The sequence below is a fragment of the Anopheles bellator genome, chromosome 2 (genome assembly GCF_943735745.2).
Source record: "Anopheles bellator chromosome 2, idAnoBellAS_SP24_06.2, whole genome shotgun sequence".
NCBI lineage: Eukaryota > Metazoa > Arthropoda > Insecta > Diptera > Culicidae > Anopheles > Anopheles bellator.
Genome location: NC_071286.1, coordinates 22,127,643 through 22,145,000, shown reverse-complemented (window position 1 = coordinate 22,145,000; position 17,358 = coordinate 22,127,643). Strand labels below are relative to the sequence as shown.

The window sequence follows — 17,358 nt, the reverse complement described above, 5'->3', positions numbered from 1 at the left end:
TTCTCTCTCTGTCACACTCTCTCTTTCACACCCTCTCTCTCTATCTTCCTCTATTTTTTCTTTCTCTTTCTCTCTCTTTCTCTCCCTCTTTCTTTTTCTCTTTCTTTCTCTCCCTCTCTCGTTCTCACTTTCTCACACCCCCTCTCTCTTACACTCTCTCTCTCACACCCTCTCTCTCTTCCTCTCTCTCTCTACAATCGATTTAGAGACCACAGAAACCTAAGAAACGATACCCATATTGCCCTAGGACGTATTTTAAGGATTAAGGCTCCCCCCCATCCCCTTCCCATCGTCCTAGAAGGACCAAATTTGGTCAGGTGACTATTTCTCAGGTGACTATCAACAATTGTGCAAGATTTGACTCGTCATTTTTATAATATAGATTTTTCAATTATTAAACATATTAGGCAAAATTGCAAATTTTATCAACAAATCAAAGTTTATAATCAAAAACAATTTTATAGATTGTTTTTCAGTTTTATAAAAAAAGTTAATAATGCACATTGGTTTTTATAGAGGCACAGTTAAACAATGCGCAGGTGAACGCGAGTTGTGCGCAACATAGAACTTAAAGCATTTTCAACATTCTTGCCAAACACCAATAAAACGACGCTTTCAGCGGCGATTCGGTGTGTATATTGCGCCAAGCCTCATCATCATCGTACGCTTCAAGCCAGTATCAATAACAAACAAACTTCAACGTCTTAAAAGATAAAATTAAACACGCCAAAGTACCGATCGAAGAAGAAAACGAGAGCGAAAAGAATCTGCTCGTCCTTTGTTTCAACATTGCGGCACATTGTTCTAGCTGCCCCATTCCGAATCTGCTTCCGGTTTATGGACTGAAACTCGCCGCCCGCGATGTTGGACAGAATGTTGACGCCGCCGCGACAGGACATATGCCCGTGGTTTGGACGCCCCCCCCCTCCCGCCAGTTCCAATTGTAGTACGGTGCTCCGTCCGTCCAACTCCCTGTACCCTCGTGCGCTTGAAAGATGTTTTATTCATAAACAAATATTTGAAAGAGAATTTACTTCATTTCTTCCGCGTCATTTCCAGCCCAAGCGAAGACTCGAAGAGCCCACACACAAACGGCGCCACGACGGTAGCCATTACGGTCCTTCTGTCCCGGAGTGGAAAGTTTAGAGTTTCCCAGGAAAAACAACGCGAAAACATTCCGGAGACAGTCGACCCGGAGACAGGTTCCTTTTCGGTTATAGGTGTACCCGGTGTGTTCAGTGTGCCTCGTACCGTTTATTTATTTTCTATCGTTTGCTCAGCCAGCGAAAGCCAAGCATTGGGCCTCCAAAAACACCTGCTCGAGCAGAGGCCCGAGCATGCTGTCTTCCACTCGTCGGCATCTTTATCAACAACATCGACCTGTAGGCTGCGAAATGACAAGTCGTGTCACCAGCCGGGACCGGGGTAAAGGGGCAAAATTGTTGACATTTTTCACCCAGCTTCCAACCCCACCGCGAGGTGTGTGGCTCTTCCCCGTGACCACCACGGGCGCCTGGCGAGGATCAATTTTCTCAATCTCGTTGCCATCTCATCATTCAGCTGTGTGCGCGCGCGTTCCACTTCGTTTGCAACTGTGTGTTTTTCTTGGTCGCGCCTCCCACCGGCCGCGGAACAATGGGTCTCTGGCCAGCTGCGTGGCTTCACGACTCGAGTTTCACGGTGGTGGATAAGCGGCCAGAAAGAGAGTCGCTGAAACGAAGAAAAAGTTTTCCGCAAGTGCCATTTAAACAGCTCAGGTGTGCGTGGCTCGCCGTGCCGAACGGCCGAAGATTAAAGAACGAACCGACCGAACCAGTGCCGGTGTCAGGGTGGTGAAAATGTGCTCACATTTCCAGTGTCAGAGGTGCCGGCGTTGGCGAGTAAGAAAGAACCGAGGACGAGACTTACTTTAGCCGTTAGCAAACAAACGTAGACAGGGGTGGATGGGTGCTCCCTGCCAAGTGAACCTTACCTGGGATGAATTCGTGGAAGTCAAGTTTTCCTGCAATGAAAAGAGCGAGACAATTTTTCATCAATGACCAGTTCCACGAATGCGATTGGTTTGAGTTGAACCAATGAAGAAAAAGAGTACAAAGTTGCCGCCGATGAACGAAGGCGTCAAGTGGCGAACATTGTGGCGGATGTGCTGGTCCTGAAAATCAAACTGAGTGGGAGACTACTTCGTGTGGTTGATTGTTGCATAAGCGTTTGATAGCAGATCCAGGAGATTAATAGCCGGTGTCTTACATTAGTTTGAGATCGATTTATTTCAGACATCTTGTCGATTCTCCGATGCTATTAGCAATGTTTAATATTTATTTCTTTTTGTCATCGTACTGGTTCAAATGAAAATTGATTACCTGTCTCCAATGGTCGTGTGGAGGAATTCAGTTTATTCAAATCAATGATTCATTCACGTACATTCGCAGCAAAACAAATTTGTCACACGAAACAGTAGGTAGTAAAATACATTTAGTACAAACACGCTTGATCGGTTAGAACGTTGAACATAAATAAATAGATAAATAAAAAAATAAAAAATAAATAAATATTAACTAATTTATGCATAAAAAGTTAATTTTGTTGTTGCTTCGACACGTAAAGTAAAACCCACAATGATATCATAATCATATTTTTTTATCCTTGTCAATTATCCGACAATTATTCGATCCGAAGCGACCTTTGTATTTCAATATTTTTGTTCTCAATTTGTACTGTATTTATACTATACTATACTACCCTCCATTTATACTGCAGAATGCTTGTGGTGCTTTGGAATATTGCAAGACAGTGCTAAATTATGATACTCATCATACCAAGCAATGTTTAATCTGATGACTCCTGTGGAAAATCTTTCACAAAACATTTTCTTTATGCTCTATCTTCGTTTATTTCGCGAATTCGGTTCGAATGCTATCCCTTCTAAACAGACTCTTAAATTTGGATTGAAAAACGGTAAAACGTGCATTGTGCCCATCTTGCCCTGTAACCAGAAGTCGTTTCTGCAATTTGTGTTCAGTTTCAAAGTGGTTTTCAAGTGTGAAATCGAACGGAAAATGTTTACATCAGACACAGTATGTCCTGCTGCTAATGGCCATGCTCCACAGACATCACATTTATTGTATTTAACGACGGGATGAAAGCCGTGTTATTGCGAACAATGTTTGCATTGCTATTGCGAAGCGTTTACGTTGCGTCAGAAGCAAACTAATACACTTCTTACTTTACTAAAGAGCATCCTTTATTGATGGATTGCATGATGCAAAATCAAAGATGGCTCAATATACACTAAACATCAAAGTCCACTTTAGAGTCCCATCGTCAGCATGCGACCCAGAGGAATCTCCATCTATTATAGGCAATCCAACCCTTCAACGGCTCGGCCTCAAGAACGCTCCACATACTCCCGACCGGGAAGCCGCTTTGATCGGTATAGGAGCGAAGGTCTGAACAATACATCAAGGTATTTGCAGGGCAGCTGCCGGAGGAGTGCTTCAGGGCCCACAAGAGCATTGCGATGCGGTTCAAGATGGCCTAGTTCCTGAAGATGTGGCTTTGTTTTCGCTACGGCTGCGGAAAAGGAACCCAGATCAAGCATTTTTTTTTATTGTGGTTGTGTCCCAGCGACACGCTTCCTGCAGTTCGGAATTCCGTTCAGGTACTGATAGATTTCAACGGCAAACACATCCTCGCTGACGATGAACCGAAAGGGGTTGAAGCAATAAAAAATATATATTTATCTTCATCTGACAGACCTGCGCCGTGGCAGCCTCAACCCTCATTCGGAGAAGAAAGTCCGTGGAGAAAGTGCTCCCGGTGCGTAGTGGGGCTGGGGGAGATTCGCCAGCCCCCGCGGCAAAGGGAAGGGTAAGATAAACCTAGCCCCGGACCGTCCCCGTATCCGGTGGCCGGCCCTAGGCCCCGGCCCGCGATGGGCCTTTTGGTGTGTTTGTTGTCTTCCGGTTTTTGAATGTTTAATTTATGGTGCTGTTTCGAGAGGTCGTTAAAACTTTTGCGATACGCGCCAGGCCACCGGCGGGCGTCGGTGATGAACGGAACGGAAGCGGATGAACTTCCGCTGCAAGTATTTTCCACCTCTGCCCGGTGCCCGGTGTCTGGGTTAGAGGCGGCTGATGCTGCTGCCGCTGCTGCCGGGTTTGAAAATATCTCTGGCCTGCCAGTCTCTGGAGCTGCGAGGATTGGATTTTAATTAAGATTTCTATCGTGTCGATGGACGGCCGGTTGTTGGACGTTTATTACGGGAGCTTCCGGAGCGGGAGTCATTATTTTACACCGTGCCCAACCCGGGAGGGGATGCTTTAAATCAAATAAATTTGGCCCAAAAATCTAAAAAGCGAAAACCCCAAACAGGGACCAACGCCAACAGGCGCCCTCGAAGCTCACGAGTTATCGCGTGCGTCCGGCCGCGTGGCGAAAGTAAACAGGGCTCGCAAATTGAGCGCAACATAAATTAAGCGCACCAAAACCGATTTGCATGGTAATGCTTTACATAGCGACGGTACGACAGAAGAAAAAAATTCTCTCACTGAACATTGCGGGGGCTCTGGAGCCATCTATGACTCGGGTTAACGTTTCCAGCGCAATCCCAAACGCGACGCCCGTGATAAACAACATTAGTTTGGATGCTAAAAATATTTCTTTGGCCTCCCCCGTGGGGTGCAGTGGGTAAGTTTCGTTCGCAGGTTTTCTATGTTGTCAGACCCCTTTCTACTTTAAGCCCCCGGGTCAGGCATCGATGCCAGATGCCCTCCCCACAGTCGATGATTCAATATCAATCTGACAGCAGCATGCGGATCCAGGATCGTCGGAGTCCTGGCGGCCGGCCGCGTCTCCCGGGTTCCGGGTGGCTTGATGATTTCCAATCAATAACGATACCCATTTCCCGGGCCAGCGAGTGGCTGTGCAGGAAATTGCTACATTCCTGCTGCTTCGCTTTACAGCCACCGCAGCTAACGGCGCAACCTAGCGGGCGAACCGAATCGTACCAAAGGATCGTAAAAAGCACAAAAAATCCATTTCGTCGATATGTTGGATAAAAAGAGGGGAAAAGAAGCAGTCAGACAGTGTTGAAACCGTGTCCCGTGTGGCCAATTCTGCATGGAGTGGTTCACTGGCGAAAGGCCTTGCCTGAACTCAAATGGTGCTGGGCTTTGCATTCGATCGGATAACCCACCTCCATGTTGAGTTCATTTAGTAGCTCCCCGTGAGGATCTCGAATTTTGGCCCAATCCGATTGCCAACCGACAACTACTTTGCACTCAACTCCATCAGCAGCCCCCAGCGCCCAGGTGGCGTAGCGGCACGGGGCCGCTTCCTAACGTAGCAAGAGGGTTCATTATTCATTTTATTTATTTGCCCTACGAGTCGTGCCGGAAACGTGGGGATTGTAATCAATTGCAGCAGCAGGAGCAGCGGCAGTTATGTGGTATCAACCGGCACCGTCACGGCCGTTTTTCCGATCCCTTTCTGGAGCAGTGAAAATTGGCAACACTCGGATTGGTCGCACCGCGTGCTTGTTGAAAGTGGGCAGCGCCCTTTGCCTTATGCTCACGCTTCTTATTTACGATGACTCGTGCCCTCAAGGGACGAACGTTGCAAGGGTAAGCGTGCGGTTCAAAAGTCTTGTTCAGTATTTTTAGAATAACCTTGTCGAAGCAACAAAAAACATTATTACGCCCAACTGTGACGTCAAAAATGAAAGCTGTCCAAGGTACGATTGTTTGTTGTGAGGATTCTCTGGCGAGAATGAATTTCGTTTTGATTTAAATTTAAACTGCAAATCGTACGAATTGTGACGGAGGACCCTATAAAAGGTTTCAATTGTATGGTTGTCCTGGAAATTGGATGTTAAATTCTGGGATTTTCATCTGTTTTTGTTGGTGATTTTCGACAGAAGTCCTTTCATACAATAAATCTATTAATAAACCTAGTTAGATGTTTACTTTTGCCGTAGTTGCTAATTATGTGTGGTTTCAGCATGTGATTTTTTGTGACATTGGTTGTGTCCAGCACCAAAGTTGATAAGTATTATGCAGTTAGTTAGTAGTTAGCTTCGAACATAAGTCTAAAGGGTTTTGAACTGGTTCGTACTAATTTTTATTACCAAACTAAATTATGAATTTGTTCTTGATCGATTATGACTCTTGTTCCTATAAATCTACAGTCATCGACAGGACATAATTATTCAAAGAATGTTGTGCCAAACTTGTTTTTAGTGAACCAGCGTTTCATTTCAAACAATTGGTTTTTGTGAAAATAGCTAGCAGTCTTCTGAGAACCACCTCGTGTGCACCAAAAATGGGAAAATGATTGAAGTCTGCGCAAAATCGGCATGCATCAATAGCACACAAAATGCAGACAGAAGAATCGACGCTCAGAGACCGTCTCCGAAGTCGAAATCAACGCTAGGCACAGTGTCTTACTGTCTTCTGTCGCTCTAGAAGCGAAACCAGCATACGTAAGACGCTAGTAATATTGAATTTTATCAATCAAATCAAACGACCTACACCGAATGCTGCTGATTTGGTCCTCGTCCTCCGTACCGCTCCATAGCACGGCGCTCCTGGATAAGCGTCTGGCCGACCGCAGAAGTTGGGCACCGAAGCTTCAAATGGAGCGGAAAATCGTAGAATCGAATCCTGTCGCGGGTGATCCTGTCGCTTCGGGGCGATCGGTTTGCCTACTTGCCGCGCCAAACGGATTGTGTCATCGTCGACGCCGACGTCCTCGTCGCTGTCGGCGTCGTCGTCGTCGGTTGTTGGTGGTCGTAAAGTTGTAAAAAGGTCAGCCTGTTCTGCGGTTGATGGCAGACTGATTTTGATGTCGATACTGATGTCGGGCCGCGGAATGCGCCACTGGAGCAGGGGCGTTCGAAGGACTGCGCATCACACAGCAAATCGATGGCAGCTTGCCGGAATACTTGCCGGAATCACTTTCACCTAGGCGCCTTGGTGCCTGTGGGGTTGTCATGTTTGATGGAAACAACTGACACAACCCAATTCACCCGTCGGCCCCCGCCAAGGGATTGTCACAACGAAGAGTGGAAGAGAGCGTGAGAAAGAAAGAGTAAGCGACCAAAATGGTGGCTCATTTATGTCGGAGGGTAGCGAAGTGCCTGCTGTTGAACCATTGGCATTTCATTATACCAAACCAACCCTCCGTAAATCGAAAGATGGAGAGATTCAGAAAAAAAATGACACAGCGTTGAGTTGTACAATTGAAAAGTGACAGTTCAATTTTATGCTTGCTTAACTCCTTCAGTGTCGAAGCCGGCGAACGCCACGACATTCTCCGGGACCTGAGAGTGGTTTTAGGAGTCGAACAGCCTTTTTCTCTATTTATTCATTCCGCCAAACGAAATGTCACCACCGCCAACGAGGGTGGCCAAACGTTCACTGGTCGGCAGGGTATGTCACGGGCAGAACACAGGACGCTGGCCAGCGGGCCAAGACGAGAGTACAAATACCCAACCAGAAACCATGCTCTGAAGCAAAACGGCGACATTTCTGTTCACCACCTCTGGTGGCACATTTGTTTGATTTTCGTCGGGTCGGATCGGGTGAACCAGCCACGCCGCGGATGCAAAATGACGTCTGATTTGCTTGTTATCAGGTGCCACCATCGGCACCGGTGAACTCGTCCACCGCGCCATCGTCATCATCATCAGGCATCACCATCCGGCGCGGTTCGGTTATCGGCACCGTGCGCACCCATTACCATCACCATCTCGGGAGCTCCGACACGATTGAAGGGGGGCAACGAAAAGGCGTCGTCGTTATCGTCGGTGTCATTATGTCGTTTTCAGCTTGTTTTCAGCAACCGTGCAGAAGGCGGACGACGAAAGGTTGCCTGGCCGGGCTCGAATAATGACACAAAAGTAACAATTTGCATACCACCTTCCGACCACCGGGCCGGTAGGATGAAGTTTGCAACGATCGAAGGGACCGTCCGAAGGGCTTAGCTGTCTGGCCGTCGGTCAGTCCTTCCAACACCATTCCAGCCGTTGGGAGTTTTTCATCGAACGCTCATCACCGGGACGAAGCTTAGCAGCAGATTCCATCTCTTACATGGCCGACAGCCGGCCAGCTGGACACCATGTTCACAAGCACACACGCGCGCATGTTGTCACAAACTGTCTCTCCTAATTGGTCAACATTTTCATCAAATCGGACAAGGGCAAGTAATGCGACACAGAATTATGACCCGACGACGGTCCTTCGGAAGACCAGGCGTCTCCATCGGGTGCGCAACGCCGACCAGGCGTCTCCACCGGCCAACCACGTCAACCGGACGGACGGACGGGGCCGAGAAGGTTGATTTGCTTCCACGCATAGAAAATCAAATTTATCCCTCCACCGGGTTCGGCCGATGAGCGGCTGCCCATTTCAAACTGGGTCGCTGTGCGCGGGACATGCCAACCCATCGCACCGGGGCCAGGCTCTACCTACAGCGAGGGTGAGAATTGGAGCAACAAGGGTGTAGGTGAGCTTACGAGACAGCCAGTGGAATGGTTGGGAACTGAAACCGACCTCGCGTCAGGCGAAAAGGATTGTGCCGCTTCGTCATACCCATTTTTACTGCAACATTATGCCATGCAAGTGACAATAAATTATGAATCCCACTCGGCCGGTCAGAGACCGTCTTCTGCCTACACACATACACACCCACGCGATGGCCGCGGGCCAGATCTACACAGCAGCATGGTGAGGAGAATGCTGTGGAAGGATTGTAATGTTTGTCTTCGCGGTCTTGCCATAAGTTCATCCCTTATCAACAACCTTTGGCGATGGGCGGATTCTATGTGCGTTTGGCGTAGGGTTGCTTCTTGGGTCTGCTGCAACGGCAACATACACACATATACACACACGTTAGAATGATAAATGAAGCTCGCGCAAGTCGAAGCGAAACGGCAGACGGTGGGCAGAAGAAATATGTTCACGCTCTTTGCTTTTCAGGAAAACCGTTTTGATACGCTCCGTCTGTCTGTCTGCCGGTGAGGAGGATGGCCGCCGGTACCTGCTCCATGGCCGGCGTTGGTCCTGCCAGGCGAGTGCGAGTTCCAAACCCACGGACGCTCCGCGTGCGGCATAGTTCTGTTTTAATATGCGGCCCCATCTGTCATAAATACGCTACAATCTCTTTACCGTCATCATCGTTTGCGTTGCCAGGTTGTGTCATTTTGTTGCTACGTTGATGTCGCTGCTACCTACCTCTTCCGGTGGGGCTGTACGTTTCGTATTCGTTTTTTTTTCTGTCTCGGCCATAGAGGAACTGTTTCACTTGAGCGGAGCGACTCATTTTCCGGTTAGACTCTTTCAAGGCAGACTTTATCGGCGACGGCGTGACGCGATGCTAACAGCTTCACAGTAAATGATCTGCGAACCGAGGCAGATCATCAAATTCCTTGTCTTTGGTGAGCAAGAGACGCTTCTTTGTTGTGCTGCCTTTAATCTGTGTGTCTCTTGTGTGAGTTTTGCGATGAAGGTCGGGTTTTTCCAATTCCAATATCGTTTTGTATTGTGCTCCAGTTAAGGTGTCTTTGAGTTTGGCTTTTGCTTGACTCTGACACAAATATTCGCGTGAGCACTTCGAATACAGGATGCTATAATCTTAAAGTAGCTATGGGTATCGTTTGGTTTAGGGGAAGTGTCAAAAAGATGTTTGTGATACGATCCGAAAGCAATATTTTATTTTTCAAGGCAGTAAAAATGCACGAACAAGACAGTGAGACTTTTTGATCGTGTAGTCGTGTCTGATAAAAGGACTCTTATAGAGTTATCACAAGTTTCTCTTTCCTTTCTGGCTCTCAATCACGACATTTGGCAGAAGAAAGATTTGCCAATTTAAGCAAACAGTCCGTGAATTTTTGATCTTATACCCGTTGGTCATAATCATTATGAATTGTATCGCGTACCTGAAAGCTTCAAATTCACTAACAATTGCACCGAAACTCAATTTCTACTGTTCCACGCATAACATTTAATTAAGAAACATAGAATCTCAAGTTCAAACTAATCACAGTTATACTATAACCAAATTTTTCGTATAGGATAATGTTCCAGAAGTTAGCAAAGATACTTTGCAGAAAAAGTATGGCCAAAGCCTAGAATGCACAAAGAAAATGTGGCTGTAAACTGTTGTCTCGGCCGTAAGTCACGCAAAGTATTCTCTTAACAAAATCACTTTAAAGCCTCTCAACGTGTTTGTTTTCGGAATTGAATTTTCGAGGCCACGACTGTTAAAGATACCGTTTGATTTGAAGAAATGTTTCCCGAAGCACAATTGATGCACCGAAACACTGTCTCATTAACAAGAATCGCCAGCATTTTGTCACAGCGTTTGCGTTCTTTTAAAGAGAGTTTAATAAAGATTTGTGTCAGCTTCTAGAACCGCTGCAAAGGAAGGGCGCCGTTCGGCCGTGGCCTAGCGGACGACCTAGTTTCAACCGTCAGCGACAGATCTGTACACCTCGATCCATCCGGAAGACCTTTTGCCTACCAAAGCGATGCGTCTTCATTTGTGTGCTAAATAATCATTAGCCAGCGCTATGATTGCTCTTTAAACTTTTTGTTTCCAACTTTTCACGCTGCCCGAGAAAGAAAACCCAGCGGGTGGGCGAAGCTACGATAATAAACATGTTTGTTTTTGTCAGATTTTCTTGGACCGCTCGTCTGGCCCTGAGACAGTATCCGTACTCTGGTACTGGTTCAGACTACAGTCGGGGGAGAATGTTTTTGGGGCAGAGCATCGGAAGAAGAACCATCCGCCGTTGAGCCAAGGGTGTATCTCTCGTTTTGTTTTCTCCGCCACGCTGAAGAGTCGCGTTAATGGTTATTACCGCTCTCGAGGATTACCGGTCCCAAGGTTCGCCGGGTGGAGGGCGCTCATGTCGGCCACATTCAAGTTCTAGCCCTCTTTTTCGGCTGTTTTCCGCCTTTTCCGGTATTTCCGCTTACGGCTCTTGACTCTGTTTCGGTAAGGATGTGTTTTTCTAGCTCTCTCTCTCTCTCTGTTCTATTTTTCTGTATCTTTACTTTTTGGTAACCAAGCGAAAGAATTTGAAAAAGGCCAAAGTTAGGCGTGGCGAATGTTTGAAGAAGGACACTCACCAACTTTCTATTCCAAAGAACAGAAGCAAACACTCGACTCATTTGAATAGCAGCGGTGATACTGCGATGCAACCGCCATTTCTCCCACGGAACCAAACCGAGCTTCAAATGGACATTCGACCGTGGCCATCCCGGTCCCGCCGGTTTCACTTTCATCCGAACCGACTGTGCTCCTGGAGCGCTCCGTTGCCCAGTGCCGGAAGTAAATTTCGAACTTTTTCAACTATCAACCTTTTCCTTTTGCTCCACTTTGTCCCCTCTGACCACTTTGGTGCCCGTTTAGTCGGCATACCTTCGGGAGTTAACGGAGAGTCGGTGCAGAGACAAAAAAAAAACAAATGGCGGCGGTCAAAGGGGCCATGTACTCGGAGCATTGTGGTAAAATCCCAACTGACCGACTGCGAGAAAGTGAGAGAGTGAGGGAGAAATAAAAAGACGGTGGAAAACCGACAAAAGAAAATGCGCAACCTTTGGCCAAGAACTTCCCCGAAGTTGGACAGTCTTGGGCTGGGCTCGGGGTCGTTGGTGGCCCCCTTCTTGGCCAACAGAGCGGGACAGAGGGCGCACAAATGCTTACAAATTTAATTCCATTCAATTTTATTATCGCATTAATTAGGAACAACTTTTGCTACAACATACCGTCCGGGTCTGGACCGGACCTGGGCCGAGGTGCGGAGAATTGACCAGAGATTTTTGTTTTGCCGTGTCCACCCGACTCCTTGGTGAACCTTGAAAATAAATGATTTTTGTTTTCCTGCCGTTGGTCCCTGGCTGGGTTTTGTTTTTCGTTTTTGCCATTTTCGATCCAGCATCGCGCCCCTTCGTGGGCAGAGCCGGGCCAGGCGATGGATTTCACCCTCCGGGCGGGCAGTAATTGAATAAGTTTAGATCATGAATATTTAAGTAGTTTTCAAAGATGGCGGTACACCCCTTTCACCGGGGTGCCCCGGGAGCTAATAAATAATGCCAATTCGGTGTTTGCATTTTGTTAAAGCAACGTAACTCAACAGATTCGCTACGCTTCGACAGCTCCCGGCTTCCGTTTCCCGGTTCTTCGATTGGTTTTCTTCGATCCGAGTGTCCGTCCTACGGAACCCGTTGGAACTAAGCCGCAAGGATTCTGTGAAGTGTGTCTTATCACCGAAAAGATGAGACGAACCCGGAGCATTAAACGCCGCCTGGGAATGAAGCCAACTAGTGAAGGGCCTTGCGAAACAGTAAAAAAAGTTAAATACAGCTACTACAGTACAGGCTCCAATCGGTCTGTAAAAACGCGTCACACATACACACGCACAAACACAATCCGCAGGACAGTGGGGAGTGGACTGTTTTACATGTGTCACTCTTGACGTGGCCCCTGGTGTGCACATTTTATCCTTTTTCTCTCACGCACGCCCGGTGGTTCACATAGCCTAGTTTTTCGGGGCAGAATGCGCGCGTGGCAGAAGGCCAACAACTCGGTCGGTCTGTAGGTCGGTCGGTCGGTCAGGCAGTGGCAGGCCCATCGGTCCAACTGGGGAATGATTAATGGCAGTTAGCAAATGTGATGGATTTATTTTCTCTGCTTGTGAGCGATCGTGATTCATGAACCATTTGTTTCAGTGTCTCACTGTCGGTCCGTGCCCTGTCCGTGCCCCTTCGGTAAGTGTGCCAATAAAGCGCCAGGCTCTCCGACCCCTCCGGCGTTGGTCGATGGAAATTAGTATTCCCGAGCTGGGAATTGTCGGTTTGGTAAACGGGACCCAGCCCATCCCGGCCCCTCAGGACTTTCCAGGACTCTCAGGACTTTGCAGGACTTTGTTTGCGTTTTTAACCGTTTGGGCTGGGACCTTGTTTTAATAGATTACTCCGGCGCGCTTTGTCTCGTGGGAGATTTGATTTTGATTACTCATAAGCTGATCGGGATGGAAACGGGGCCCGGTGAGAAGGGGCCCAGCCGGCCGGTGATTGATAAATGTTGCGTCCGTTAGCTTCGTTGGCTCTCGGATTCCCACATGCGTCAATTGTCTCCCACGTGCCGGTTTATGTTTATGAATCCATTTTGCGATGAAACACGGTTTGAATCCGAAAATTGTAAAGAATGTTAAAAGTTTTCACAATAAATTGATCGGATCAAGAATCCAACACCTTACCTCAACTCATTAATAAATATCGGTTTCGATTCAGTGGATCCAAGGCTATTTTTTTGTACCTTAATAACTCAATCTAAGAATTGTTCACGCTTCCGAGTAGAAACAAAACGCGACTGTGTTAAGAGTGACGCGGAAAGCATACATTTAGGCGAAACAAACGTTGAAATCATCCCACTCATCAGATAAACTTTCATTTCTGTAAGTTTGTAATGTTCATTCCATGTAATGCTTTCAACCATTAGAATAAAGATGTGGAAAACCCTCACGCAACTAACAGGATGAACGAAAGCGAATTGCCGAATTCCGTAGGACTCTTGACGACCCTATTCAGCTGCCAACCACCCTTGGCTTGGGTTCGGGTTCGCTGCGATTGCGTTATTATCATACTATCCGAATCGTTGTGCATGAACAAAAAACCAGTATTACTAAGCGAGTCACAAGAAAAGGTAGCAAGCAAACTGTAACGCTTCTAGCGAAAACGTAACGCAAGATTATCTGCTGACTGCTCAATTTGATTTATGATTCGTTCCTTTATGGAACTACATCGTCCAGGGCTTCGGTTTTTCAGTTTCAATTCTCCAATGAACACCAAATGGTCTTTTCTGGTGCCGTAGCCCATTTTTATCATCCGTCCGGTGAGGTTAGATCAATGTTGTTACGGCGATCGGATGGCACCAGATTACATTGATTGGCTCGAAGCTGAAGCCCTAAGAGAGCTCACCGCAACTCCGGGACTGCTCTGGGTTGAATGGGACAACATAAACCAATAACCTGTTTGATCGTAATCTCCGGAAAAGCTCCCCGATGCCTCCGGCGTTTCGCAGATGGCACAGAAGAAACGTCAACCGTTCCGATCAAACAATTCGATTGGTGGTGGGTGATTTTATAATCTCCAGCTGTTTCCGGATACTTTTGGCCGTAACACTCGTCGATCGATCTGGCCCACACGGAGGAACCACCACCAAGTATCGGAGCTGACCATCCGGAACGTTTCTACCACCATCAGATGTGTCGGCACTCGCTGCTCGCCCACCGGTTACGAGGACTTGTCTTTTATACGGACCGTGCAAATCGGTTGCCGTCCAATGATCCGTGCAGTGTTTGCGGAACACATTACCGGAGTGTGGACCAACGGGCAGTCCGACGAAACCGATCAATCATGGCTGCTCTCTCTTTTGCTCGGACTGAGGAAGATCTGGACGGTCACGGCCCGAAAACCACGTAGGACCGGTGTGTGGGACGAACCGGATCCGGATTATATCGTCTTAAGTTTAATTACCTGTGAAATCTTTGTAATCGGTCATTACGGTGATGGTCATTGGGAGAACCATTTAAAGTCTGGGCCCCACGTGTTCAACGGACGAGCTCTTTCTCGGTGGGGAGAGCTTCGGGAGAAAACTTTCCCAGAAAGACACAGAATGCTGGCCCGACGCACTAGAGGTCTGGCTAATACGCAGCACTCCAGTATGTGGGGCTAATCCCTACGGGAGATCTTTTGGTGATGCATTCAAGTGTGCTTGGCCGCAACGCTTGGCCGCAACGCTTGGCCGTGACCGAGTCAAATTTGATTACGTTTGGGTCAAAAGTTCTGACTCGACACGGACCTGAGGTGCCATTAGGGTGCACGGCGGAGTGCGTGCGGGTGACGTCTTGATCAGGAAGTCCACCATCACCTTCGGCCTCGGGGGCAAGCTGTGGCAAGATTTACATCCTGTGCGTAAAATTCCAAACACGTGCGGCCAATAACAATCGAACGGAGTCATCGGTCGGTTGGTTCCGGAAACGGTTGACGTAAGCCTTTCGTCGTGTGCTTGGCGTACGCGACTGGCGGCGACTGATGTCCGGGCCGACGGCCGCAGGACCCGCGGGACCTCCGGAAGAGCAACATCTGGTGAGGGCATAATGGGGTGGGTCCAAAACGGTGGCCCGGGGCCGGGGATGTGATTGAATGGTTAGGCCATAGCCAAAAGCCACGGGGCGCACCCTTCCCCGACGGAACTGCCCCGCGCACCGACCCGGGTACCTTTCTCAAGGTAATGGTTTTTGAATCGTTGATTTTATTGCTCCTTGCGAGCTGCACGCATTGTGGACAACGACGCAAAACGGGCCCACATGCCTCGGTGCGGATGGGGCCCATTGTTCTGTGCCTCGCATAGACGCCCACCGCCTTCCCGGGCCGGATTGTGGCGTCAAACGCGCCGGGACCATCGTCGGTGGGACATAAAAGCTATTGATTTGTCGTTTGGTTTTTGGGCTTTGCGTAAGAAAGATGTTGTACGTGCTGAAGGAAACGATTTTCCAGCAGATTTTCTGAACCACCCACAGCAAGTAGAAAACGAGCACATAGAGACAGAGACAGAGACAGAGACAGAGAGAGAGAGAGAGAGAGAGAGAGAGAGAGAGAGAGAAAGAGAGAAGGAAAGAGACAGAAAAAGGGAGCTGCGCCCGCATCGAAATTGAAACATCGTTCCAGTCCACAATGGAAACCATTATTTGTTGCTGTCTACTTAACGTTGATTTCTAACCGTAGGGCTGTAACATTAAATTTGGCAAGCTCATAAATGAGTTGGTTTTTCCTGTTGCGAAAGCAACCATGTTGGCAATCCGATTTAGTTGCCAGATAAGGGGTGGGATGTCTATCGACCTTTGTGCGACAACCTTAATTGGATGGAAAATCTTTGCCCCTAGCATTCGATGAGGTGCTTTTGGCGTTAACCCCAAAGTAATAAATGAATGGAGATGCCTTTCAATTGAATGCGTAGATACCCGCAATAGCCGATAGTACTAATTTGTCCAACAATTATAAATATTTTGGTTATAATTTTCCCATCATACATTTGGGTCCTGGTGTCGGTGTGATGGTAATGTCTATGATGTCGCTCGAATTGTTTGTATTGTGCTTTGATAGTAATTTGTTAAAAAAAATCCTTAATCCTTGCACGGCTCCAGTTGTCCTGTTTTAAGTGTGTCTATTCAATATCAACTGTACATCTTTTCTGGTTGTGGTAAGCAACAATTGATTTATGGTTGCTCGACTCATTTTTAAGTAAACAATGGGCACTTTATTACCAGTTGGTGAGGTACAGCAAAAAGTTGAACATATTACCCTCAGCTATCATGATGCAGCATATCTGTGAGCTTAAGTGCTCAACCGTGAAACGGAACTCGCCGTATTTCGGTATATGATGGTCACCGAAAACTTGACATTCATAACTCATACCTTCTCAAAACTACATTATTACTGTGAAAGGAATTTATCCTTTCCGAAACAAAATGGCCCGCCCCCTGGATCCCAACCAAATTCGGGGTTCTTTCGGTTTTCGTTCTTCTTCTCAATTTCAGCATTTGCGTCAGCGTGCGGTCGGTTTTGCACACCACCGTGCGTCATCGTTTCGGATGTATCGCTACCGTTTCCTTCTTTTTGGCCCGGCCCTTATCACATTCGGATGGCACCGAGCGGTTGCCATTTTTTTTTTTCCATTTCGTTTCGTTTCAAGTTGACGTTACATTTTAGCAAACCTCTTAGCCCACAAAAGCCCACAACAACAAGGAAAAAAGCGGCTACAAAATGGGGAGGAAAAAACACCCATGACAAAGCAGATATGAAAAACCCAACCGATGAGTGGTTGAAATTCCTGAACCGAGCAAGGAATTTTCATAAATGAGCAATTTTCCATTCATCGTGCCTTTTTCGGGGAAAACATAATGTCGAGGATCTCTTGTGCCGGCCGACCCACGGCGGCTCTTTACCGCCCCGAGCACCCGGTCGAGGGCGATAAAGAGTTGATTTCCCACCCAAATCTCGGTTCGCTTTCCCGGCAGCCTTCAGCGAAGGTGGACCCCTTGCCTTCCTTGCTGCTTGCGTCCCCAACATACCTGCCATTGACATTTGGCCATTGGTTTCGTGTTTTTTGGATTGAGCAGAGCACAGAATTTCGTCCCTCCGATGATTTCCACGTCAGCCACGGAGAGGAATGGCTAAAAGGTCAGTATCGAAACAATCGTCGCTACAGCGATGAGCTCGCGAAGCACATTACAACCCATTAAGCACCGTTGTCCCCGGGGTTCCCCGGACCGTGCTCGGGCGGTATTAAAAA

At 47.6% G+C, this 17,358-nt stretch overlaps 1 protein-coding gene across 1 annotated transcript in view; it reads right to left on the bottom strand.

Annotated features, from left to right (window-relative positions):
* LOC131208642 (cytoplasmic polyadenylation element-binding protein 3-like) overlaps window positions 1-17,358 on the bottom strand; it is a 218,030-nt gene that overhangs the window by 84,455 nt on the left and 116,217 nt on the right. Inside the window, exon 4 of the mRNA XM_058201449.1 lies at window positions 1,973-2,002. Within this exon, the coding sequence (XP_058057432.1) occupies window positions 1,973-2,002 (30 nt within the window). The remainder of the gene's footprint in view (window positions 1-1,972; window positions 2,003-17,358) is intronic.